Here is a 27,785-nt window from a genome sequence, read left to right on the forward strand (position 1 = left end):
AGTATTATTTAATATAATTAATATTGGCTTTATTTATAAGAAAGTAACATTTTTATTGTTTATTTAAAAGTTTTTGATTCAGTGGCAGTGGTTGCGGTTGTATTGCGCATGCGCGCGTTGCAGATGTTTGACACTGACGTTTCACACAAAAATGACATGAGCGATATTCATTAGCGCGAGAAAAACAGTGTTGCTAAGTGATTAAAAACGAATTCCGTCGTGAATTACTGGATGTAAATCGGGGCGCGGGGCGCAAAGTAGGCGACGAGCGTGGAATAAATCGCTACGCCTCCCCGACGTCTACGCGCTGATTGCGTAAGTCGGTGTCAGCGCGTGGACGCTCCGTCACAGGTACATACAACCGCACCAATCGTACACACAAGGTAGGCTTGTTTATTTTTCAACTGTTTTTCGCATTCGAAAGCAACGCAATTTTGTTTCACATCGCACATTGTAAAATCAGTCGAAAGCCCCGCTTGCAACACATAAAACTTTAGTAGTAACTGCTATACATAGTTAAATTTGTGTCCGGCGGTAAATCGTTAGTTTAATTGAAAATCGATATTGGTACGCGTATGAATAAAATATAAATAGATAAGTGTAATAACCGATATTGACTCTTGCTCCCAACGCTTCCGAATGGAATGGAAAAGTTTATTAAAGTGACGTGCGGTAAATGAATGTAATACGCTTACATTGTGTGAGTGCGTACAGCATCAATGAAAAGAAAGTTGGTGTCAGGTGTAGAGAGAAAGAAAGCAAGCACAGTAAGAAGGAAGCAGGAAATAAATCCAAGTGTAGTTGTGTTTTGTTTTTACATAAACAAGTCATTGTCGTGCGTGTTCGTGTCTAGACGTTTGCCTATCAAAGAGTCAAAAGTACACAGTCATTTCGCGCATGTTTTTGTTGATTTTTGTTTTCCAACACTTACACACCACCGACCAATCGCAACGCACCACAAAAACTTATCGCATTTCCACTAATATTTGAACTCGTTTTAGATGTGGAAGAACTATCACTGAATGTACTAAGTTTGTCACGAGATGGCTGACCAGGCGGACCCGCCGCCGCAGGCTGCGCCCCCGCAGCAGCCGCCTCCGATGATGAACGCACAGCGAATTCGTAACAACAACAATCAGAATCCGTTGTTCAATGTGCGTGACCAACTCTTCCACACGCTGTTCTTCAAGGCGTCGCTGGCGTACGCGCGCACTTTTCCCCGGCCGGTGCGTCGCCTCTTTGAGTTTGTTATACTGATGAAGGCGTTGAGCGCGTTTTTTGTGCTCGTGTATATGCATATTGCGTTCTCAAGGGCGCCGACGACATGCCTCGAGCACGTGAAGGAGACGTGGCCACGGGATGGGATTTTACGCGTTGAGATTGTCCGCAATCAGGGCAAAGAGTATAATATTCAGGATAGTTATGCACGCGAAGCGCGGCGCAAGCAGGAATTGGATGATTTTGCCTCGTTTTTGGGGTATTATAATATTGAAGCCAGTACTGTTGAAGAAAGCACGAAGGAAACTGAACCTTTAGAGAAAAGTAAGCATAAAAATTGTTATTTTTACTTAAAAAACGAAAAATTTTGGACAAATTTCAACTTTTTCTTGATTTTTTGATTCTAATCTCTTATATTTTTTGTTTTAGGACAAGGAGCATACATAAACTCAAGAAGTGATCACACCGAATACACTCCAGGTTCAATCTCACCGAATTCCCTGGCAAATGTATCGCATCTCCCAATAAAAACCACACTATACGATGGTTTGATCCCAATGGATCCGCACGACCGCCGTGACTTCACGCCAATAAACGCTGTGCACGTCAAAGTACAGTTTGCCGCTGACGATGACACAAAGAGCAACGATGAGCATGCAAATACGAACGCTGCTCAACCGGGTGCTGCCCAAGGCGCTCAGGAGGAGGAAGAACGAGGTATTGCGTTCATCACGTTGAAATATCGCGCGATCGGCGAGACCTTGCTCAAAGTTTACACGAAAATCGTTGAAGGGTTCGATGTCGTTGTTTATAACCACGGTTAGCACAGGTTTTTGTGTTCACTGAGTTGTATATCTTGATATTTTTGATTGAGTGAAAGCTTTGAGAAAGAATAGTCGCAATGTTGAGTTTATTTGTTTGAATCTGCGCATGCGCAACTTTGAGGTTATGCAGTTTTAAATTAATGTCAATTTTGTTGGTGCAGAGTTATTTGAAGATGATTATATCGTTGAATATGCTCTTGAGCATGGTTTTCTCCGCTTGAGTCCAGCAGCGAGAATAAGACTAAATGTACCAGTGCAAATTGTCGCCTTGGATCCGGACAAGGATCAATGCTTTGGTGATTCCTTCAGTCGCGTAGTTCTTGATCAGTTTCTTGGCTACGATGACATTTTAATGGCGTCCATTAAAACACTAGCCGAGCAGGAGAATAATAAAGGTTACCTTAGGTAAAAATTGTTAAAATATTAATAATAAAATATATTAAATTATTATTTTACTTGCAGAAATGTAGTTACCGGTGAACACTTTAGATTTGTCAGTATGTGGATGGGCAGGAGTTCCTATTTGGCTGCGTTCTTCATAATGATAGTTTTTGTAAGTGTCTGCTTGCATTTTTCCATGTTGCCATTTATTTTATGCGCCGCACGGTATTCGTTTCGAACGTGTTTTTTAATCCGCGGCCGTTCCTTGCGTTATGCGCCTCCAGTGGGCGATATTTCACCCGGTGCGCACGCATTCCGCACATTTTGTCTTCTGCGGCGCGCTCGAGGGTCGGTTTGTTGCGGTGTCGAGTGATCGTTGACATAATTACCGTCTAGTAGGCCACTGGGAGGTAGTTAACCCTCGTGCGTATGGCATCGGGTGTGTGGATTTATGTCTACACCACCGACTAGTTTTTCTTCACCTTTTGGAAAATATTTAAACAAATTTTAAGAAAAATTTTAGTTTTTTGTTAAGATAGGTTAAATTTTGTTATTTTGAGGTTATAAGTTGTTTTGTTGAGTAGTTTGTGATAGGATACTGTATAATAGTAACGCGATACATAAAGGGGCCATCCCTTCATTAAACCGAATTGCGACTCGTGTCGGGTTTGGAGAAATCGACAAATCTGGAAATCGGCCGCAAATTGCGCCCTCCATTATATATGTTGTCCCATTTGACGCTGGCGCCCGACCGACCGACTCTCTCTTCGTCCTCTCGACCCCCATAACACCACCGCAACAACCACAGCGAAGGTTGTGCTGCGAATGTTTGTCGATTGATTCCGTTGGGGGCGCGCATCCACATTGAATGATTGTCTCGGCCACGAAAAATGATCGCGACGTCACCCAGCCAGGCAACCCTCGCAGCATTACGGAATGCGCGCGATTTGTGCGATAATCTAAATAAATTGCGATGGCCGCAATTCATTAGCGTGCCGGGGGCGGCAGCGCGCGCGCGCATTTGCGGTGCGTGTTGGATGGATGTGTTTATATTCTATGCTTCGATAAAAATAACGAAGCGAAATGGAGGGTTTCGGTTTATTGGCGGCAGTGCGACATACTGCAACATCCGGCCGGGTTATTTGCGGGGTGAAATTGACTGATTTGCTGCTGTTGCCGCCTGCGTTTTTGTTCTCGCACGCGGAAATGACCAATTTGTAAATTGATCTATGCGGAAACGGAAGTCGGGAAGTCTTAACAGAACTTTACTGATTTTTCTCACGAAACAGGTGTTTCTCGAAGTGATTAATCATAAAGTTACACTGGAATCAATCAATCAATCAATACAAATCTTTCTGTTGCAAACTATCGCGTTGATAAAAAGAATGGCGCGGTGTAAAAATCTAAAGTCTCGATTATTAGCCGGGGATGGCAAAACGTGCGCCGGATGAGAAACGCGGCTGGAAAAGTTAAGTGGAATAAGAGCGGCACTTTAATTGGATTATGATAATTTATCGTGTTAGGCGGCGGACGCGCCCCACGCCGCCACCCCAGCCATACTGTATGCGGCGTGCGACGCGATCCGTCATCTGAAACGAGACGCGGCGGCGGCGACGCCCGACCGTGCCCGTTAACTCGGTTTGCCAACCCGGAAAAGTACGCTTGACACTTAACACATGATAAAATCTCCACGGCGCTCCTTCTTCCCAACCAACTTTCATCTCCGCTGCTGCCGCCGCCGCCGCCGCCACCGTCGTTCCACCCGAGCGTGCATTCAATTCTTCACGCCATCCTCATTCTTGCACCGCCGCCGGTTCATATTCGCATTATTCGCGTAATGTGCACGGATGAGCGCCGGTTTATTGCAGTTTCCGCACATGCGGAGTTTAAAATTCCGACTGTTTTGGGGGCGGCGGCAACGGCGCGCCAAACAATCCGATTTTGTATAATTTTCCGGGGCGCAATTACGCGCCGTGCATATGAAGTGCATGCCGGACCTCTGCACGCCCCTCTCTCCGCACCATTCCGGAAGTTTTATTCATCGACCCGAAAAAAACGTCAGAGAGAGGGTGTGCTGAATTTAATGCCGTCGACGATGCATAACTAAGTAAAGCGCCGCATTAACACCATTACTTAATAATAGCGTTTCGAGTATCGTTTCGCTGCTAATTGAAATATCAGATTTCCGCTCGTCGTGTTATTTTTTTTTCGGCGAATAATTTTGCGTTGTAAATACAAGGCTATTAGAATTTATTTTTTCGCCGCTTTCGATGATCAATCAAAAAATGAACACTTGTGATACTTGTGCGATTGTGTTGCGTCCCCGATTGAAAAGTTGAACCTCTTGCAAGTTGGCAATTCTTGCAATCCGCATGTGATCGGCCACGCTTTGCACTTTTTCCGAACGCCGAAGAATATGTTTCTCTTGTTGCCTCGGATCCCAGGCTCCTGCTGCGGCGGCCTGATACGTCGGTTGTTATCGCAACGCCTGGTAACGATGTCATTAGCTATATTTCTCGACGGCGTTCGATTTCACGTGCGCCCGCGTTCACTATGCGCCGCACTCTACAAAAGAGATTTATCTGACGTTTCGCAGTTATTTGAATATATCTCACACATCTAACTAGGAGAATGTTATTACATACATGCGATACATTTATTTATTTAATTCGTTGCAGACTGTTTCACAATCAATGCTGCTGAGATATTCGCACCATCAGATATTCGTCTTTATTGGTAAGTTGTGATTTTGTTTTTATTTTTTTTTTTATTTTATGCGGAAATATGTGTTCAGGTTACTGCTTGTATCGCTTGCTTGTGTTGGGCGAGAGTTTCTTGTCGGGATAATGATAAAAGTTGTGCGTCGCCGACGCCGGAATTATTAAACTAAGATTGATGCCTTGATGCCTCGCGCGATGCCATCGGCGGCGGCGGCGGCGCTTAATGTCCCTCCAGCTTCTCGAACGACTCTCGCTTTCCCTTCTGGTCCGATGTGCTTAATCAAAAAGCAACGTGTTTTAAATTATTAAACGGGAAATTATAATTTTGAGCGCGCGGAGGAACATGAACAGCGTTCACCCCTTTTCAGACAACTTTTTTTTCTTCTTCGGCGTCGTTCTTGTTGTCCCCGTGTGCTTGCTTTATTGTAATTTTTATTTGCATCTAATAAATATTATAGAAAATAGAAGATTGCACGCGGAACTTATTTAAAAGTTTTCAAGTTAAAAATGTGTTTGAAAGTTGAAATTTTATTTACAAGTTTTGATTCGAAACATGTTGGGAAACATGCGAAAAAATTAAATGCGGAATCGCTTCAGATAGAAATTTTTATTAAACTTAGATCAGAGGCAGAGCAAAATATCACGGGAATTGCACGTCGATTCAAAATTCTCAATCCGTTCATTTCAATCGCTTTTAGTTTGCAAGATAATCGCAATGGAAATATTGAAGAAAATGAGTAGAGCTCTTCCTTAGCTAATTTTTCTTTATGAATAATTTTTGGGCGCTATTATAGAGAATTTCCCGTAGATTATGAATTTTCATTTAGTTACGCCACTGACTGAGATCAAAAAAGCAGAGATGATATTTTATTTATTTATTTTTTATATAAAAAGAAGATGAAAAGAAAGTTGTTCATAATGCTCAAAAAGATGTCTATCAAATCGCGACTTTCCTAAATGGCCCGCCATTTAACAAGGCCAAACTCAATCTTATCACAAACACACAAAAATAATATTTTAACATTTTGACGATAGATGCCACTGTCAGTACTGTTCCAGCTCGAAAATCATACCTGTCGCGTCCATTTAAGTTAATGATTTTTTAAGTCACCCCTTCGCCCGATTAAATATATATCAAGGAGATATATCAAGTGATTTTGATGGGCTTTAGATTTTCCGTATTATTTTTTCGCCGCCGCCGCCTGATCGTCGAGAGTATTTTGAAACTTGTTCGGACACGCCGAATGAAAACCTTTTACCAAAACCCCCGAAACTCTTCGGAAGGATCGCTTCGCCGAAATCCGTTTGAAATCTGTTATTATTCCTGCGGGCGGGATATGCGCATGTGGACATTGTAGAATGTATACCTGCCCACCTCCCCCTCTTACACCCACACACACACACATGCACATATTCTCTGCCCGGGGATGGCTGGCACACAGCGTCCTGCAAAGTCCTGCGTGTAATACGTCAAGGGGGCATCAGCGCAAAGTCTCCTGGGTTACCGCGGTCCGGCAAACACACGTTTTGTTTTTGTTCTTCTTGCGCGAGCAGAAGCAGTGTAGGAGTGTCTTTGCTGCTTTTGCGGACGGCTCATATTTCCATCTTGGCAAAGAATGTCTCTTGTGGTTGGATATTTTGTTTGTGGTCTTTATCCTCGGACGAGAGCAGGGTCTTTGTAATGCTTCTTCAGCTTGCAGGACTGTCGTGGAAGGAATCGAAGTGCTGCAACTATTTTCAACGCATATCTTTGCAGACGGGATTATCTCGTAGCAAACAGTATGAAATATTTCCGTGGTTGCGATATAATTTATTTGTTGCTAATATTTTGCGGTGGTTATTTTCTGTTTGCCGAGTATTATTTTCTGATCCGCTTTGATTTTTCCCATATTAAAAACACATAAGTATGATATTCGTCCTTTGTGCCGCCTTCGCGCGCTTACTGCATGTCTTTGAAGGCATTTGACCTGAAGTAGCCACTGGCCACAGCTCATCCTCGAAGCACAGGAGCAGAAAGTGGAGCAGAGAGTATTCCCAAAAGGTTGGAATATCCGAATGCAAAATACGGAATATATTTCACATCTCTGCAGGACTACGAGGCTGGTGGGTTCGCCAGTGGTAGCGGTGGCGAGAATAAACATTCTTTGATGTGTGCGAAGATGTTGCTACAAACGGTTTCCTTTGGCCTTTTTTTCTTTACTTTAAAGTGCGTATCACTGCCGGCTATGATAGGATAGCATCAAGAGAACCCGAATGGAATGGAACAGTGGTCAGCGCAGGGGATCTAAAGAATTTAGATTTACAAGCGGATTGCATTGCGATTGCCCAAAACCACATTGGTTAATAAAGCGAATAATTATCATCCCACGCGTTGATTTTTGGTTATCCCGGGAATTTTAATTAGGGGGGCAATTATTCAACCACTAGTTTTAATTAAATTTTAGTTTCTATGCGCAGACGAAAACTAGAATGATAATATTTTGACTTTTTTTGTGAACAATTAATTAATGCACTAATTATGAATTTTTTTTTTGTCTGCTTGTCTGTTTCAGTGGATCTACTGCAAACTTTGGAATTCAACATGACTGTGAGCTTTCCGGCCGCGCCCCTGCTGACCGTCATATTGGCGCTTGTCGGTAAGTCTTTCTTTTTCACTCTTCTCTCGATGTAATTTAATTCTGCGGCCATAGTTTTCTTCTCTTTTTGGTGTGTGCGCGCATGATTGTGATTACGATGCTCGCGAGTTGAAGTGAATTTAATCTCGCAAATCAAACATGCGAGGAGTAGGGCGGCGGCAAATGTGGGGTGGACGTGTGCCGTCGTCTTGTGCGCGCAAGTTTGCGATGTAATCGTATATCAAATGTGACATCGCATTTCAATTTTCGTTGAAACGCAGCCGCAATGAGGCGCGATGAATGGAATTTTACGAATATCAATTTGTCATATCAGTAAGAGGATAACTAGATAATATCAACAAATATATGAATTTATATATTCATAAATATCAATTTGTGCGCCGCCAGATTATACTACCGAGTAAATGTTTTCTGAAAAATTCGATTCTCATGTTGAATATTACTCTGGTTCGGCGTATCCAGACGGTACATCTCCTGCCGACCGACATAATAATGTAATAATAATATTTCTTCGATTCGCGCACGTTCCGCGCATTTCGCTGGGGGTTGACAATATTTGCGTGCAATAATTGACGTAAATACCAATTCAGGCTAGCTTCGCGCAAAAATGCGCGTCTCTCGGCTTTAGTTATTTCGCCCCGCTCGAGTTCTGCACGCGTCGTTTTTGCCCCGCAACAACTCAACTTGTAAATATTTGCGTTTACATTTGACATGTGTACCACACACTCAACTCGACTCGTCTTGCGCAAATAAATATGCCAACAAATAAAAAGTGGAAAAAAATCCACAAACGTAGGCAACTAACGTTGCGTTTTCTCTCGGCGCTACCAAAAAGTAGGCAACCAATATGACACTTGGCGCTGATTTGTTTGTACATAACTTTGTTGTTGACAAATTAATTAAATGTAGTCATCAGTGATATATGTTGTTGGGTTTGTGGAATATGGCGACGTCCGGGCTGATTAAATAATACGCGTGACTCAATCGGCGAGCGGATTTTCGGGGACCGGCCAAAGCGCACGCTAACGATTCGTAATGCAAAGTAAATGGATTTCGGTGATTAGTAACGAGTAGAAAATAATATTCAATGCGTAATCCGGTCGCGCGGCGTAATCATCGTGTGCTGCGCGCGCGCTTTGCATAACACGCTAGCAAACACATTTGAATATATGTGCATGCGCGTGTGTCATTGCGATTTACCCTAAAAGGCATTATCGACGGCGAAACTAATCACAACAGTTAACTGCCGACGAGATAGTTGCAAAATATTGATTTTAGCGATGTAGGCAACCGATGATGCACTGCATTTGGGGCTACTTTAAGTGTAGGCAACCAATTCAGCGTAAGTGAATTTGAAAAATGCGTATTGCGTTGTGAGTGCGTGTCGGCGTGATTAATTAACGTTAATGTCGTCGAATATCAACTTACCGCGACATTTTCGCTCGACTTCAATTTCCATTCGCCTCCACTATCAGTCATGTGAAATAGATGATCATCGGCGTGTTAGAGCTAACTGGCGCGTGTTCACCTGCAGCACATCGTGTGTGTATGTGTGTGTGTATTGCGGTTTGCTTCGGACTGCATGAACAATTTCATTGGGGCCTGTTTTGCGGTCGGGGTGTCCTCTGTGCATCACCGCCGATAAAAACGATCCGTCGATGCGACCGCAATGACCGATACGTTTCGGATCATCAATCATTTTCGTATTCCGCTGCTGAGCGCGCGCATATTCCACCTCGCCGGAGGAGTAAATTAGTATATTGTATGTGTGTGTGTATGTGATGACAGCACCTAACAAGCGGTAATGTGTTTTATTTTTCGCAGAAAACAAAGCGATGCGTTGTATTTTTTTTCTTCTTCATTTTTTCATTTTGTTTGTATACACACTGTATACGGTATAGTGCATAACATTTGTGCTAGGTATGTTAGTTAATTAATTTAATTACTGTTTCTTTTTGCGGTGAAAAATTGAAAGCGCGCTGAAAGCAATTTTTCCACCGTCGAGAAAGAAAAGCTATTATTAACTATTAGCTGATGGACGATGTGCGCAGGCCACAAGATCATAAGATCATAAGTGACACTCCTAGTTTTCCGTCCGTTTTACCCTTGTTTGGACTTTATATATATATACCTCTGATGGCTTGCAGGTCAAGCGCGATATGACCAGCAAAATAGGAACCTTTTAAATCTATTAAATCGCAAGCGTGCTGACAATACCCTACGTGAGGGCGGCTGGTTTTTGCGATGATGGTAATTGTGTTGAATGATCGGATGAAGGATGAGGTTTGAAGAGCGAGTTATGTTTAGCGCCGGTTTTGTTTGGTTGTTTGTTTGATGTATGATATTTGAAATTTGATATTCGCGTCCGTGTAGTGCGCGTGTAGCGTCGCGTGTTGTTGTTGATGATGATGATGAAGAGTGTATGAAGGACGATGACGACGAGTGGCCGAGTGTGTCAGTGTGTTTTCGATGAATGCGCGACGACCATCAGCAGCCATCGCGGTTGTAAATGACTAATGGATTATGCATTACTCGCGGATGATGTTTCCTGCTGCCCCTCCGCTTTCGTCCGCTGGCTTGCCACGCATCATAACCCAGATATCTTTTGTTTAAATTTAATGTGTCGTGATTTTATATGGCATAGCATTTTATGGGTGTAATTTATTAAGAGCTATCTGAAATGTAGGCAACCCAGAATGCAAATAGTTGACATTTTTGGTTGGGATATTCGAATCGAGCGAAAAGCAACAGTTTGGTGCTTGGTAACCCATCGTCGTGGTAATAAATCAGCGCAAGGCGGTGCCGGTGGCGGTGATGGCGTCGGCGGCGGCGGCCGTTACGACGCCGGCATCAGCAGAGGGTTTTATCGTGTCTGGCGGAGCAACAAGTTGAGAGCAACTGGTAGATGGCGCGCAACAGGCGAGCCATAGCAACAAGTAAAACGATATCGTTGCCTGGGTTGCCGCCTCAAACCGCCTCCGCTCCGCCTTAGCGTATATTCGAATAATCTTTTAGAATTCTGTCGGTTTTTATACAGCAAACTTTTTTTGAAATTCAAATTTATTTATACTCTAAGTTATTGTGTGCAGAGTTTTAGTGGTAGTCTAGTCACGAAATTGTCAACTAAATATGTCACTGTAATTTGCCTTCTTAGCTTCGTATAATGTGCATCTTGGCGTCAAAAGTGCGAAAGTCGAAAAAGCGAAACGAGGTTCACATTTTAATGATTCGATGCGAGGCTCTCGACTTGAAGGCACTTTCTTCCGCGTCGCGAGTGCGTGACGTTTTGGTAACTCGATTTCGCGGCACTTAGACTCGAGAAAGAATAAATTTTATCTCGGAAGAGATTGCCAGCCTGATTGAATCACTACCGAATTAGCATAATTCAAATTTAGTCGCTATGTTCTCTTCAATTTTCTTTCAAATCTTTAACTAAAAATCCAACTTTTCTTCTACGTCCTGCGCCGGAAATGGGTTCTAATTAATTGGCTTGTTAGTTAGTTGTTGCATGTTTCGGTTGCGCAATTCTTTTGCAATATTTGTATTTTTATCGGCTGCGTAATTATTTATATTCCACCGAATTTCAATCATTAAAAGGCGTTCGTTTATTTAATTAAAATTTCCGCGCTGGCTGAAAATCCGCAACGAAACAATAAAACCGAATGAAATGCACGCGCGCTCTGCTCTGCCGCTGAACGGGGCGACGTGCGCTGAAATCGATCGGGGCGAAATCGTCGATTTTATTTACATACGAGTTAATTAAGTAATAAAAACGGGAACGTTAATCCGCACTGCGTGCGGTTGTGAGGCGCTCGGAAAAATCCAGAAATTTCCCTCTATTTATACACATTGGGATTGGGTTTTCCACCGTGCGCGGTCGAAGAAAGTAGAAAATGGAAAAAATAGGAAAATAGGAAATGCGGTGGGTTGTGTCCCCATTAATAGGAAACGAAACGCAACGCAGCGCACGAACCCTTCTGCGCTACGTTTGTAACCACCATCGCATACATACAGTATGTTTATACCATTCATACGTAATTATTGTACGACAAACATTGCGAAAAGTTGTGATTTCTTTCCCGGAAAATGATCGTGTCATTGTCAACAAACGAGGAATCATGGAAATTGAACATGTGAGGCATTAGACATGATCTTCTGCACGTTCTGCAGGTTTGCATAATGTGCATTTTCGTGTGCACTGCGGCCGATGTCGGCAAACAAACAGATCGTTATCGGACGCAGTTTGCAGTTTTAGTTTTCGAACGTCTGCTTCTTCAAATAGCGCTCGTTCAAATTGAACGGAAAGAGTGTTTTCCACACGGCGTTTTTTCAAATTACACCATAAAATATAATTTGAAGATTGCGGAATGTTTCAAGTAGTTTTGCCATGAAAATTGAAGAATATTTTCTTGAAATCTTCAATTTTGGTTTGGATGTAACCGCTTGGTTTCAAGTTCTATTTTCCTCGGTGGTTTCGATTCGTTTCACTCTCAGTTTTGCGTGGTGTGGTACTCAGCCCTGTTTGCTCTTGCTCTGTATGTGTCGGCAGTTCGGGAGAGTGGCGATGTTTTCGCTGCAGAGTCCGCGCCGCGCGCGTTGGAACTCGCGGCTGCATTGCAGAAAGCAGCCGTCCTCCTGCCGCCGCCGCCGCCCGGGGTCGAGCAGTCGTGTCGGCCGTGTTTGGCTTCCCTTCCGCTCTTTGCGCGAGCAACGAAGTTCCAACATCTTTGGGCTATATCAAACATTTTTCTTCTTTATTTTTCTCCATCCACCTTCGCCGGATTCGTACCGAAAACTAATTATCCTTCGCCCGTGCGGCGGAGAATCTTCGTTTTCTTCGCCGCTCGTCGCTTTTGCTCTTTGCGCCGAGATTTCGCCGCGCGTCGTGCCATTTTTCCAATTTCTTATACGTCTCTTTGCGTTTTTGTTTTGCTGGCTTTTTAGGCGATATACAACATGTTTTATTAACTCGCCGGCGCTTGCAATGACGGCAATTAAGTGCGCCTTGTTTGCGACAGACTGTATGCGCTTGTCAAAGTCGTGCATTACGTTTTCATAAGTCTTTATTTCATCTTGTAGTCACTCCCAGCCTCCGACGGACGCTGAGTATAAAATATAAAAATATAGAAATTATGTTTTGTGCGCCTGGAAATTATTCGCATTAAAGTTTTTAGGCAAATTCATGACGTAAAGTCGGATTTCAAATCATTTATATCTGCCAGCGCTCGTTTCTGCTGTGAAAAATTACGAACTTTGAAAATAAAGCAGAAAAGGAAAAAGAAAAAAATCGACGTAAACTTCAGCTGCGGCCGAACTGTTAAAACACTTTGGTAACGAGCTGATAATAGCCGGGCAATTATTCTTTTCTATACGGCCTGGAACACCCCTCCTCGGAGTGCTGGTGTTGTGTTTTGGCTTCGACGCCTTCTTTCCGAAAAACGGCGCGGAACGTGACGAACGATACGCGATGCTTAACTAATAATTAATTTTGAGAGTTTGTCGCCGTCAGCGCCCCTCCGCTGTGTGCGCTTAAGCGTTTAAGTAGTTTCGCGAGGCAAGTGGCGAAAGAAGCGGCTAATGAAAAACTTAGCGCATATTGAAATTTGAAACACAAGGGTTGACGATGGCACACAGCAGTCGCACAGTGTTTGTAGTTATTTACGGCACGCCGCCACTGCCGCCGCCGCCCCACGCTGTGTTTGTTTCGTATAATTAACAGCGAAGCCGCCGAAGCCAATTTTGTACAATGGCGGCGACTCGCGAGTCGAGGGATGTGACTAAACGCGCCGCTAATTGTTGCAGGCATGGAGGCGATCATGTCGGAATTTTTCAACGACTCCACGACGGCGTTCTACATCATCCTCATCGTCTGGATGGCGGATCAATATGATGCCATTTGCTGTCACACTGTTATTACCAAGCGACATTGGTTAAGGTAAGCAAACATTTATTTTATTTAACATTTTTTGCGGAAGATTTGAAATTTACAAGTGAATTCGTGTTGATGCGCACATCGTACTTAAATATCTCTTTAGTGAGAATTCAGATGGCGTTAGGATTCAGTTATTGCATTAAATAGGATTTGGCAGTAGAGGTGAAGTTGTTTGTTGACGTGAATCAGGCGCATGTCGAGTTAAATGAAGATAGTCGTGGCCTTGTGAGTTCCGGCACTACATTCACTTAGTGGAAGTGGAAGAGTATAACTCTAAGATTTGAGCCTAGGTGACGCTAGGATGCACTTATTTGCATTTAATTCTTTGCCGAATTCATGTTTTGTTTGGAACCAGTTTTGTGTTTGTAGTGGTGACTTAAGTCGTGTCCATGTGGGATCACGCGATTTCGTGAAATAGATAGATTTGTTTACATTCTATTGCACTCTTCTTGATACGTGCTGTTTGTGACGATAAAAATGAATTTGAATTTTACAAATGTAAATAATTATTCTTTAGGCAAATTCATCCTGCAATTATTACTGCATTAAATTGAAATCTTAAATTAAATTAAATTTTTTGTTGGCAGTATAGCTGTTTATGGAATAATGCAACGCGATTTCGATGAAATAGATAGATTTGTTTACATTCTGTTGCACTTTGTGGGATCTTTCTTGAAATAGATAGATTTGTTTACATTCTGTTGCACTCTTCTTGCTAGTTGCTGTTTTTGGTGATAAAGATAAATTTGAATTTTACAAATATAAATAGTTATTCTTTAATTCGTCTGCAATTATTACTTATCTTTAGACACATTTTAAAAATCCTACACAAATGATTACGATTGAAGGACAAATTAGAAATGGGAATGAATTATTTGTGATTATATTTTATAAAATTATTACTTGAGTTAATATTACATATTTATTTCTATTAAATAAGATCAGTGAGCACTAGTATCAGTATCATTGTTCGTTTATTTTAATTGTTACAACTGTAACTTTTTGGATTGAGCCTAGATGACGCTAGGATGCACTTATTTGCATTTAATTCTGTGCCGAATTCATGTTTTGTTTGGAACTAGGTAGTTTTCTGTTTGTGGTAGTGACTGCACTCGTGTTCATGTGGGATCACGCGATTTCATGAAATAGATTGATTTGTTTATATTCGATTGCACTCTTCTTGCTACGCAGAGAATTCTTGACGATAACACCAAACAACATCAACTAATATTTGTATTTTACAAGGTATAAATAATATTCATTCCGCTCTATGAGGTAAACATAGATGGTGTTAGGATGCAGTTATTTTCATTAAATCGTCGAGAATGTAACTTTTCAACTTATCAACAAAAATTTACTAATAAATTATTTATTACCATTAATTTAGCGGTGATAAATAATAATGATAAATCTAACAAATACCAGTTTTTAACTTTTTTTGCATCTGGACACAAAAGATTATTTTAAAATATCGGTATAATATTTTGTGTATCTCATTATCGATATGTTTCGCATGTGTTTATAGGGGGCTTATGTTTGGGCTGCTAATACCCGCCTCCTGACGTGTAACGTATATTGTTAAGTTGTTTTGGATCGTTGGCGGTGAACGCCGACCGCCGAGCGGCTTTGAATCGCTCGTGGAAATTCGAAATCGCTAATGGCTTCTTTGGGGTCGGTCGTGTGTGTAGTGTGTAGTGTGTGCGTGATCCAGTTAAACACTATCCGATTCGTGATTCACAAGTTTGGGTTTTGGGTATCCGGCGAGAGTTCACCGGTATTGTTGTAGGCTTGCGGAGTAAATGACAGGCGCCGACCTAGTCTCTCTTTATTATTAATAAAAGGCTGGTTGGTTGAGAGCTTGCCCTTTGCTCTAACAGAGCATTGGCGTATTGATACTGCATTATGTACTCCACAGGAAATAATTTTAGGAGCGAAAAATTAAATTATCAACAATTTTGCGTAAATTTTATAAATTTCTTGAGAAAAATTCTTGAAATAATTTAATTTCTCTTTAAAATTTTTAACAAGATTTGAAATAGTTGCTATATTTTGTAATTGGATCGTTTCCTGAAAGTTTTGCGTTGTTGTGTACACGTGTTGTTGGTTCTTGTCGGAGTTAAGGGCATCAGGGCGATATAGGAAAATAGCAATACAGTTTGCCGGCGTGTTCGCCGCACTCGCCGTAAGCCCCATCGACAGGATAAACAGCGCACACTTCATTAGGCCGGAGATGATCCGCAGGTTATAGTGTTTATGGACAAACAACCCGCGACGCTGTCACGTCCGTCGGGCGCTGATTGCTCACGGCATCGAGAGACCAACTCTGGCCGGACGCGAAAGTTCCCTCTCATCACATCGCAGAGAGAAGTCTATCTAAGGCGGGTAAACTTGCGTCGGGGATTGTTAAAGACAAACACGCCTAGCTAAAAATTAATTTTACTCTAATTCATTACTTTGAATTTCCGGCATGATTTCCGGCTTAAGATATCGATAGATATGTCGCTGCAAGTCCAAAATAGCCGGTCTTATCGGCGTTATTTGTTTGAGCAATTTGAGGGCGTAGATGGCGATCGTAAAAGCGATGCGCGCGATCGCCGATATTATTGCCGATAATAACAATAACGACAAAGTCCTCTTTGCAGGTGCGCCAAAAGAGCGGCGGCGGCGGCGGTGGAATTTCGATCGCATACGTTTTCATCTCGCGCGCGCTCCGGACAATTGGTGTTTGTTTTGTGCGGCGTCGGTTCGTGCGCTGCGCCCCGGAAAAGGATTAAAATGTCCGGCCCCGGGACGCGCTTCGCCGCGCGCGCGGTAATGCAATTTGCGTTTGCTTTATGGTATTGTGTATTATTTTGTATCGGCGCTTGTTTTATGCCGTATTAAGTTAGTTAGACACACGCCGAATGGAATCACCACTCATACCGGCTATCGGAAATAATCACACGGGCGTCATTTTTGTTCTAAACTAACACCATCTGTATATAAATAGTTTATTATATTTCTATTGCATTGCCATTCAATTCTATTTGATTTTTATTGCGTTTTCTGATAGATTTACGTTGGTTTTGGAGACATGCTGTATAATTGTTGGTGTAAACCAGGTGGATTTATGCGAGTTGATTTCGGTACAATAAGCAAATTATTTTTGAACGTGCGCGTGCGTTTGATCTGGCATTCCATCCTCATTGCGCTTACCGCCTCTTCCCCTTGCCGCCGCCCACCCGCCTGCCTGCGCATCATCCTTGTTGTTTCCTCTTCTCTCGTCTTTGCTGCTGCTGGCTCGCATTTATTTTTTTGTTTGTTTCGTGATTAAACCATCTCGCCGTCGGCGCTAAGCTCCGATAGAAAAATGACGTATTATCCGCGGCGGACGTCGACGAAATACGCACCCGGAAATACGAGACTTTTCTCCTCTCTCGCGGCGGCGGCGGCCTCTGTCATGGCCGAGTGCTAAATAATAATTTTTATTGTTCTGGAAGGCAGGATTTTCTTTCTTGATTTTTCACGCGATAATTGAAAATTTTACGATTTGCGGATTGAAGGACGCCACGCGCGCCGCCGCCTCCAGCCATAGATTATGATTACGCTCAGCAATTTTTCTTCCAACTCCTCTGGCCACGGGGAGTAATTTCGTAACGTTGTCTGCAATTATTTGGAGCGTAATTTTTTCTACTCATTCCTCGAGTGTTGACGCAAAGCATTCATTCTGCGATCGGCGGTGGCGGCGGCGGAGGCTTAATTCTTCAAATCGCGATCCGTAACTCGAATCGAAGCGCAAAGACGTGGAAGAAGTGGTCGTGCAAATACTCCCTCGGTCTATCGGAAAGGCTTTGCTTCCTTCACAGCGCGCCTTTCTTGTTTGCTTAATGCATTATAAATGTAATTGTTCGTTGTGTACACTTTGCAGGACACACTTTTGCAATAAAGTTGTTAATATACGGGGGGCGGTCGTGCCCACGCACTACTCTTGCACACCGCGACTGGCCTCCCGCAGTCGTGGTCGGTTTGCACCCCCAAGGACTTCGATTCTCCGACGTAGACGTCTCGACGTCGAAGACTCGGCTAATAGCCTCCGCACATTGATGAAAGTATTGAGCTCGGAGGGGTGTAAATGTGTATGCGTGTGTGCATTCCGTCGCGTTTCGCCCGCCGAGGGTGGCTTGAATTATGCGGTTAATTCCCGAACGCTTAAAAGTATGCGGGGCGGGTAATGGCCGCATCGAAAGACGTGTTTCAACCCGGAGGGTTTTATTAAAATCTAACACCTAAAGCCTGCTTTGCATCGAGGGGGTGACAATCATGCAAATGTGTGCGTGCGCGCGCGCGCTCGCGCCATTAGTCGCCCGACAATCACTTGACCACTCTCTTAACTGTCGCCCGTTTTACATTCCGGCTGGATTCAATTATCCGAAGATTATCGCTTTTCCGCGCCGATACGGACGCGGGGGCATCCGAAACCAGTCAACCGGACAGATACTATATTACATCCGTTTCGAATTAATTCGAAACCGGGGCGACGACTGTCGCGGCTGCATTCGGAGAATAGGATTGCGAGCGCCATGTTGATTTCGACTTAATTAACCGATCAATCGTTACGTCGAACCTAATCTACTTAAACACTCTCCCGCATGCAAGTCATCGGGAGTGGAAAACGACAGTTTTATTATTTGCGAAACGGGCTATTTTCAACCATCCGTACCACTTGCATTGTTTTCTTCGCCGCTAATTAACGGATGTAGAGTAGGTATAATAACGAAAGGTTTGCTAATGCTGTGGGTGAGTTTTGAATTATGACTATTGTATCGACTCTAATTAAAACTATAATTGGGCAAATCTTCCAGCGCGCCCCTTCAATGGCGCACCGGAGCTCTAATAGGCTTTCGGTGTTGTTCCCCGAAATTTGTTATTGTTGCGAGCAAATAATGAATTAATGCGTTGGCCGCGCACAAAATAAGATTACCACAATACACAACCGGGTATATTTTATAGGTTTGATGCCAAACTGATACTTTTGAGCCTATGCGTAGGTATAATAATGATTTGGTTACCGAGTTACTCAGATTTTAAGTCTTTTCTATTCTTAGTCGAAGCGTAGGCTCAAATAAATACGGAAACAACTCGTTTTCCGATCGATTAACCATGCTAAAACACTTCGCCCCCTCATAGTATACACACACGCACGTAGTGTGTTTTTATTTCGCTGGAAATAAAATTTATGGGCAAGTTGCGCATTTGTCGCGAATTTTTAAAATTCAAAAAGACACTTGAAATTCGAAAAACGTCGGCTGTAAATGTATGCACATCTGACGTGTAGTCCCGGGGGCGGGTGCGCGAGGAGCAAGTGGATGATATTCTTTCGCAATTCAATTCCTGGTCGTGCTTGGATAAATGCGACGCACCGTGGAAAATACGCCGGGCGCGTTATGATGCGAATGATGCGAACGCGATGATCCACTCCCACAATGATATCAAATGGAATAAATCGCTCAAAGGAGAGCGATGTCGCGTTTGCATCTCAATCTCGGGGCAGCAGATCGCGATCGCTGGGAGATCTGTGTGCGCGGCGCGAGGAGAGGAGGTCGAATTCAGAGACGAAAGCATATTCAAATCCATCGACAATAGATAACATATTTTTCTACTTTTCTGCTTTCGTGGGCGCCGGATTTCTTTTCGCATGCGGCGCGTAAGTCCGGCATTGTGTTGCTGCGATTTCCGGCGGCGGCAGCGGCACCGGCATTCCGCGCCAGTATTTGATGCCTTTCAAAGGAATAAAAACAGACACACAGACACGGCGAGAACTAAGAAAGTACGAAACTCGGAAGGGAAATGATGAAATGAATGTTCCTAGAAGACCAAGGAGCAACGTTTACGACATTTGCCTTTCGAAAAAACATGAAGGGATGTTTTATAACTAGTTGGAAAATTACGTTGTGTAAGCAATACCTACTTCCGACTATACAATACGAAACACAACAAAATTAGCGATGATTGTCATCATTATCGTGTCATTGATGTTTACTTACGCAATAAAAAGCGAAGCGCCATACTTGATCTCTCCACTTGTCGTCCTCTTTGGGTGAGGTTATGCGGAACGCAAACAAGCGTAACGCGCCATTTCCGACGCCCAAGGCATCTAGTTAGAATTAGTGCCCATTGAGGCCTCATTAGCCGATGATAGATCGACACCGGGGTATCCTCATAAATTACCCCAATCAACGGGGGCGGCCACCCCGCGCAGTAGTCATCTCTCTATACACATCAGCTCGAGCATGTATAATATGTCGATGGTTGAGGAGTTTTTCATCCTGTGTGTGAATATGAATGTGTGGGTGCGACGTCCTGACGCCATGCGTTAACTCCCACTTTTTCATATTGCCGGCTTTATGAAGCCGGCGTGCTCATAAATTACCGCCTAATATGCGGCCAAAGAGTTGCGGCTAATCACGATCATTGAATTACACTTAATTACGAGTAATTTCGGGAGCGCCCGAATGGAGTGTAATTTAATGCAGCGGTTGTTTGGCTAATCAACGGAGATTATTATTATTGAATCGCGCGAGCTTAATACATCTGTTTGTGGATCGAGTATTTGGTCTATTGCTAATCCATTCATTAACTTAGATAAAGCACGCGTATCTTTTGGTTATGTCATTATTATTATTATTATCATTATACAAGAGGGAAAATAATGACAAAGCCTTAGCTTGGTCTTATACACAGTAGTTTTATACTAAGGAATTGTTTGCTCAAAATAATTGTGTCATAAGCACGCTAATAGGATATGATTGGAGGTATGTTTAGCTCCGGTTGTCAGCGTCATCATCTACGCTTACACACGTAGATGTGAATTCACGTGCGCGGGCGGCACGTGTCGACGCTGGCGCTCACGTGCACGGCGCGCACGTACAATTTGGATGCGCGTCGAGCGTCGCGAAATATATTTGCACCTCATAGGTACCCGGCTGGAGAGATAAACCAGGCCTTTGGTAGTCTAAGAGGGTATTTTCAGCTTTAGTTGCTCGTTATTTCTATTATTATATCGCGATGTATTCAATATGGTTACTTATACTCATGCTGCTGATGTTAGGGGATGTTTTTTTTTTAACTGTTGTTGTTATTTTTAGATATTCTTTGTATTCATTAGCTTGATAGCAATTTTATCCTTCAGCCAGTTGACTGCCCGAGTGTGATGCGACACGTCGAGATTTTGCTTTCACCCTCACGCGTCCTTTTCACATCCCATTCTTAGATTTTCATCCGCTTTTCTGCTTTGGCACATTATCAGGCTTTCTTGGCGCGACTCGTAGTGTTGCTTGCCATTGTGCGCCGATGCCTTGTTGCCAATCAATGATTGATACACGCATGAAAGGAAGCGTACGTGCGGTACATTCGTGTTTTTTCGTGCTTTCTTAGGATGACGATTTCGAGATGTGTGTGTGCCATATTCGTGCCGATGTCGTTAATATTTTTTATTATGTTTGTGTTTGCGTTTGCTCAGATATACAAACAAACATATTCTCCACGCTATCATCATCATCATCATCGGGGGAAGTGGATAGTTCCGGGATTAGACATTTAGGTAATTCAATATCCGGTCAAATATTTACGCGCGAAAAAATTGCCAATACTTGTACATATTTCATAATGTTGTTAATATTTAGTCGGATAATGACAATTGAAAGTAATTACGAACTTCGTCCAAATCAATTTACTTAATGTAGATGATGTTTGATGTTGCGGCAGAAATGATTGTAGTGGATCGCAATTAATTGGAAATATCTGCGGACAATTAATTTTTCATATTGCGATGGTGACATCATGCAAATTGCATATTTCGGCGAGGACTCTAATTGCCCGAATGCGATTGCGCAAATTGCAAATTAATTGATGCGCACTAACCGAAACTACACTCAGATATTAACTGCGAGTTGTTAAAATGTCCAATATTTTGAATTAAGGATTATCGATTCGTCTATTTAAAATTCCACATTACAAATTACAAATTCACAGCGCCGAATAATTTAATTCAATGATTGAACATGATTGCATGTAAGAGTCATGTCGAATCAAATCGAACGATAATAATAACAATATTTATTGACAAATGTTACTCTTGTATTATGCACTTTTGCTCAATATGTAGGTATCGATGTGTGTGTTTTGCGTTAGTGACGCTTTCTTCGTAATTGTTTTAATGGGTCGCGGCATCGATTATCAACAACTAACGGCGTTTCGCCGGCTTGTACCTTGTATTGTTTACCCACAGTGTGCACCGGCCGCCAGGGGGTGGTTTCGCAGTGTGGCTAAGCGCGCATAATATTCACCGTGTTTGTGTTGTGGGCAGTTTTATTCGAACGTGGTGCGCGCACCGCGGTGGGTAATCGAAATGCCGTGTAATGCAGTGGTATAAAGATAAATGGGAGCAGCGCCACCGTCGCAAAGTCAAGCGACCCCCTCGGGCGCCACTACAACTGCATTAGCTTGCACAAGGAGTGCCGGAACTTCAAGAACTCGCGAGCAAATAAATTTCAACAATTAAAAAATAACATATTTTGTGCGGGATGTATTATTACAGGTTAATTACATTTCCATATTGTATAATGGATCATATACATCACTTTTTTGTTAGGGGTGGATAATGTATAGTATTTTACGGGTAAATAATATGTGAATTATTGCGTTTTTTATCGACCTGTATAAGATTAAGCAAACAACAGGTACAAATATACTCGTCGGTGGTACCGTTGACAATCCATTTTCGAATTACACCCAATTAAGACTAATTGGGCATTATTCTTCTTCGGTGTCTATTAAACGCGCGCGCGCATCCGTCCGAAGGTTTAATTACGCTCGCATTTCAACTTTACGATTCACTATAATTTATTTTGTTTTAAAATGTATAAGAAATCTTCTTTCTCCGTGAATTTTTGTCTAATGATGTTTTTGTTTTTACTTACAGATTTTTCTACCTATATCACTTCTCATTCTACGCTTATCACTACCGGTTCAACGGCCAGTACAGCGGATTGGCGCTGGTGACATCGTGGCTCTTTATTCAGGTGAGTTTTGTTGCTAAAATTTGATAACTATTTAATTGAGTGCTATAGATATCAGTTGTTGAATATTGTTTGTCGTCTATTTGTTGTTGCGCTTTGCCGGCCTTTATTGATGCAATTATTCTCTTCTCTTGTCGGAGACGAGCAAAGATTTTTAAGTAATTGCCAATTAAATGCAAATATTACGAGCGTTCTTCGCGACTTCGGCTAGCGTTGTACTCTTTGCGCTCACTATTCGCTCACAGACAGGTAGAGAGTCGCCCGAAATGCATAAATCGTTTAATGACTCTTTTGTTAATTAATTTCCGCTTGTTATTCGTCATTTCGCCGCTTACGAGCGAGATAATTAATTGGAAGATGCGATATTTGCGTAAGTAGTAAACAAGTGCGGAAAATGATCACTAAATAGCCTTTGAACAATCCGGAGTAATATTTGATTCAAGTATGGATTAAAGTAATGAGGTGCTTTGTTTTGAATTTTTTTTTTTGCGAAACACACTGTATAGAAGTGTGGTGTTTGTCGTGAGAGCACTCTCCCGTTGTGACCTCCCATCGACGTATGAAGCGTGTCGCGACTCACAATACGCCTCTAATGAAATAATTCCGGAATTTTGTGCCTTTTGACTGTCGTGTGCCGCCTCCGCGCCGACGCCGCCACCGCCGCCGTCCTCGAGTCGTCTCCTCTCGACCTTTTTGACGTTCACGTCCCCATCCGCGCGGGCGGTTGTTTCCCCATCCGTGTTTGTTTCGTCTGTGCGTCGATCGAAAATTCCACTCTTGTTGTGACTTTGCCAGGGCGCGCACTCTCCGCGCTGTAACATAAAACCGGAAATGGTGATGTACCCCAGCCAGCCAGCCAGCCCCGAGTGACAGAAAAATGCGAAGCCGTTTTAAATACGAATAGGAATTGTTTCATATGTAGTTTTCTAAATCCTGACATTTCCATTAGGTTTTTGACTTTTCCCCACTTCGGGAAAACAATACCAATTCCGGAAGGAGGCAAGCCTACGCTAATAATCGCACGCGTTTTACTTGCATATGTGTGCGCCTGCCTTATTTGGTTTATTTTGGCTTGTAGCGCGTTTTGCAGGTTGTAACAACATTTTACAATCGCACGCACGTCTTTTCCGGGCGTCGCGCACTGTGCACGCTTGTTATTTCGCCCCGGAGCAGTGCAACTGACAAGTGCATGATATTGTCACGTTTCCACGATCCGAACGCTGGGGAGTGAAGGGTGACGTCGATGCAATCGATGAACATTTTCGCACAATGGCTGCGACTGTGACGTCTGCCTGCGCGATGAAATATTGAAATTTAATTTTGTGCACTTTTATGGTTAATTCCGTGTTAATTTCTGCAGAAATCGTGGCTGTTGAAGGTTTTTTTCCGGGAAAAGAATTAAAAGAAACTTGAGTAATAAAATAGCTCGCGCACTTTTCGGGTTTCTGTTATTTCGAATTGTGTGCATGCATTGCGCTTTTTCAGGTCGGGTTTTCGCAATATTTTTTATTATTCTTAAAATACACACGCTCCAGCGACGCGCGGCAAGTGGCGAGCGAAGAGAGGAGAATTGACGAGTAAATAAAGAAAAGCAAAGGAATCCGGAGGAATCGAAGCAGTCGCCGTGCCATGGTGGTAGTGGTTGTGTGGAGGCAATGGCAAAAAAGAAATGAAAAACGCAAGAAAAGAAAACGAGCCCTCAAGCCTTGTGATCGGTCTCGGAAAAAAGAATAGCGGAGTATTTCTACGATTTCCCACGATCCCTACTTGCCTCCGGTGGGTGGGTGGCGCGCGGCCGCCGATTGCGCGATTGCTTTATTATTGGTTACATGCGCGCCGACTGTGCCGGCGCGCGCGCTTTCATTCGATTTATAATTGAGATCGAAAATGTGCACGGCAAATATTTGCAGTCTATGAGTTTTCATTTCAGCAACAAGTAAACAACGTGCGCAACTCGAACGAATCGGGCGCGCTTTTTGCGTTGCGGGGGCGGCGGATGGCGATCGGCGGCGATTGAAAGACGCGCGAGCCGCGCGCGCGGAGGGGTCCTCTCCTTCTCCATCATCATCCACCCGCCAGCATTGTTTTCCATTCACGCCCTGCTGACCATTTTCATCATTTCGAGGCGCGCGCGCGTTCCTCGCAACTCGCGAGAGGTTTTCCCAATCCGATCAGGAGATCAGGCGTGCGGTCGACCATTTTATCGAAACCGAACGTTCCGGCAGCAGCGACCCAAAGTAAGAATCATGAAGAATGAAGGAGCACGAAGGAAATATTAATGAAAAATGATCGCCGCTTGAAATCGCTTGAAAATTTCCGAGCGTGAAAATCGCAAGAATAGAGCGCATCGATTGGTTGTTTAGGGTGATGAAGATTAAAACTGAAATTAGCAATCGTCGGATACACGGTGAGACGGGAGTTGAATGCGAAAAATTTGCGAAATGGGTTGGAAAACTAGTAGCGGTAGTCTATTTAGTTGGAAATGTTGGCGAAATTGCTCATATTGCGTGCAGCGGAAGGAATCCCGGATGGGTTCCCGCGGGAGCGTTCCCGGTCAGCGGACCGCGACAGACTCATATTTATTTGCCAGTTTAATTTCTTCCGCATGTCACGGCTGCAGTCTCGCGCACGGTAAACTCTCTCTCCACAGCACACCACATCTACACCGCGCCGTCATCATCCGGCTATGCTTGTCCCAATGTGTCCTACTTGTGTGTGGCGGGGGTATTTTTCTAAGCCGCAACCGTATTTATTTCGTACTGTGATTCTGTGCCCACCGCTCCATTATCCTACACCAAGGATGCAGAAAATAACAAGTTTGAGATCTCTTGCTCTGAGAGAGTAGCGGAATTTTCTTTTCTGAGCATTCAAGCGGTATTGTGATACTTTTAAGGGCAGACTGGTGGAGGGTATTAGTTGGGCGGCAGCTATGCATTAAAATGGTCGTCTCAATTTGTTGGTATTTGATGTGATTTTGTGATTTGTAATAAAATTGTCAATCATCATAAGTTTTCTTTCGAATTACTAGAAAATTTTCTTTGAATCGATTTCAAATTCTATCAAAAACATATAAGGTGTTTGTAATTAGTTAAATTTCGCGTATTTTTGTTTGTGTCGAGGGTTTTCTCTTGTTTTATTTTGTTGGTTGTCTGACGTCGTTGGGCGTCGCGATGATGGCATCACCTTGGTGATGTGCCGGCGCGAGAAATCGCGGCCGAAGCGATCCACGCTTATTGATTTTCGACACGCGACGTTTGCGACACACCGACACCGAAATATGGAGTGCTGTCAGGCGATTGTCGAAAAAATCTCACATTTCATGCGCGCCCGCAAGCCCACCGAACCCAGAAAGTTGCTAACATCTCTTGATGCGTTGATGAATAATTATCACGTGAGTTTGCGCGCTCTTCCTCCCGTGTTCTATCTCTAATTATACATCGAGCCACAACTCATCACACACCTTACATAATACGGGCTTATAAAGAGCGTAATGCATGCTGACAGGGGCTACCCATGGCTACCGGCCAACATGCCAACAAAGTGAATTTGAATGATGATGTTGATGAAGTCGGGTGTGTGTGCACACACGTTCCTGGACCTGGACCTGGACCTTGGCCGGGGTGCGGGTCCGCGGCTCCGGGGCGAAGGGCAAACTTTCGTAACAAGGCCTCGAGCCGCATGTCCCGAATCGGAAAACACAATGCGCCCCAAACTTGAATATTTGATAACTCGGTGCGCAAATAATATCCAACAACCCTTACATATACTAGATCTATGTCCAACCTTTATTTTTTCTCTCCCTGTTCTAGCATTCCATGGTGTACTTCTTTCATCACTACGAGTTGCCAGTGATTCTGCAGCAGGCGCAGTTTCAGCAGTTCTTGCTACGAAACTCACACCACCATCGAGCTGCGGGCGGGTTAAATCCGTCGGCGGGTTTCGGCGGGCATCACCCGCTTACTCGCCTCACGCAGTTCATCTCAGTGGTGCGCTCGACGGTGACCACACAGACCTCGAACACGGTCAATCAGGTGGCCACATCAACGTCCACGACAGCTACCTCTACCGTGGGCACGTCTGCTCAGCCGATTACCTCGACGCACTCGGTGCAGACCACGCCAGCGCCCGCCGAATCGAATGCTGCCCAGGTGCCATCGGAGACCCTGGAGGTGCGCGCCATGGCTGCCGCCTCTCAGACGCACACGGATATTCGGCCCGCAGGTGGCTCCGATGACACCTATGACTAGTGCGTTGTGCGGCTAGCCTCTGCAAACAAGTCTATTCTTTATCTTCACTTTCAAACCGGGTTTTGTATACAATTTTTATGTTTGCCGGCGCCCACGGCCGTGAAGGATCTTCACACATGACAACCAGAATCGACTTGGACTTGAACACTTGACTTTAATTATTGATAGTTTATTTAAATCAACAAATTGGTGGTAATAAAATATGTATGCATACAGACGTCAGCGCAATGTGACAAACAAAATGGCGGCGTCGACGATTTGCAGGAGCTTGGTGTATATAATCTGAAATCAAATGTTTGTTATTTTAGTTGAAGCGTAAGGCACGCACACACGTCCATTAGAAATGAGCGCGGGGGGAAGGAGAATTCGTTTGGTTTGTACATTTTGCAAAACGCGGGTAGCGTTACTATTGTTTGATTTATAGGTTGACCATTTTATGTATATAACTTAGATTTATCTCATTTTCTAGCATCCTTTAGTTCGTTACATAGGTGACTGTAACTGCATAGCTAATTATGTTATTAAATAATTTTATTTAAAGACAAACAACTGTACAATACAAAATTGTATCCACAACTCCAATTTTAAGCTGATTCAAAAGGTAAGTGGATATTTGGGCATCTGGACCATGTTTAATTATAATTAATTGAAACCCAAAAAAACTTTTGGTGAAAAAAAAACATTGCATAATAGAAATAGAAATTTCCGCCTGTATTTCCTACTCTTTCTTTAGATGCCGCTTTTGCTTCCATTCTCAAAGAAGAAAACAAG

At 43.3% G+C, this 27,785-nt stretch overlaps 1 protein-coding gene across 3 annotated transcripts in view; it reads left to right on the forward strand.

Moving 5' to 3' along the window:
* LOC135798249 (membralin) overlaps window positions 1–27,563 on the forward strand; it is a 28,004-nt gene extending 441 nt beyond the window's left edge. Inside the window, exons 1-10 of one of the 3 annotated variants that reach the window (XM_065311030.1) lie at window positions 134–383; window positions 1,002–1,542; window positions 1,648–1,935; window positions 2,204–2,447; window positions 2,505–2,595; window positions 5,102–5,159; window positions 7,696–7,779; window positions 13,582–13,714; window positions 22,671–22,770; window positions 26,577–27,563. In XM_065311030.1, coding sequence (XP_065167102.1) covers window positions 1,044–1,542; window positions 1,648–1,935; window positions 2,204–2,447; window positions 2,505–2,595; window positions 5,102–5,159; window positions 7,696–7,779; window positions 13,582–13,714; window positions 22,671–22,770; window positions 26,577–27,014 — 1,935 coding nt within the window. In that variant the 5' untranslated portion in view covers window positions 134–383; window positions 1,002–1,043 and the 3' untranslated portion in view covers window positions 27,015–27,563. Of the gene's footprint in view, window positions 1–133; window positions 384–747; window positions 768–1,001; window positions 1,543–1,647; window positions 1,936–2,203; window positions 2,448–2,504; window positions 2,596–5,101; window positions 5,160–7,695; window positions 7,780–13,581; window positions 13,715–22,670; window positions 22,771–26,576 lie in introns of those variants that run through there. The other 2 variants (XM_065311032.1, XM_065311031.1) reach the window with 2 other exon arrangements.
* Window positions 27,564–27,785: the final 222 nt, after the last annotated feature.

Source organism: Atheta coriaria, unplaced genomic scaffold (assembly GCF_025399875.1).
Source record: "Atheta coriaria isolate IRGN ID8LTWV9N9 unplaced genomic scaffold, Caltech_Dcor_3.1 hic_scaffold_9_pilon, whole genome shotgun sequence".
Taxonomy (NCBI): Eukaryota; Metazoa; Arthropoda; class Insecta; order Coleoptera; family Staphylinidae; genus Dalotia; species Dalotia coriaria.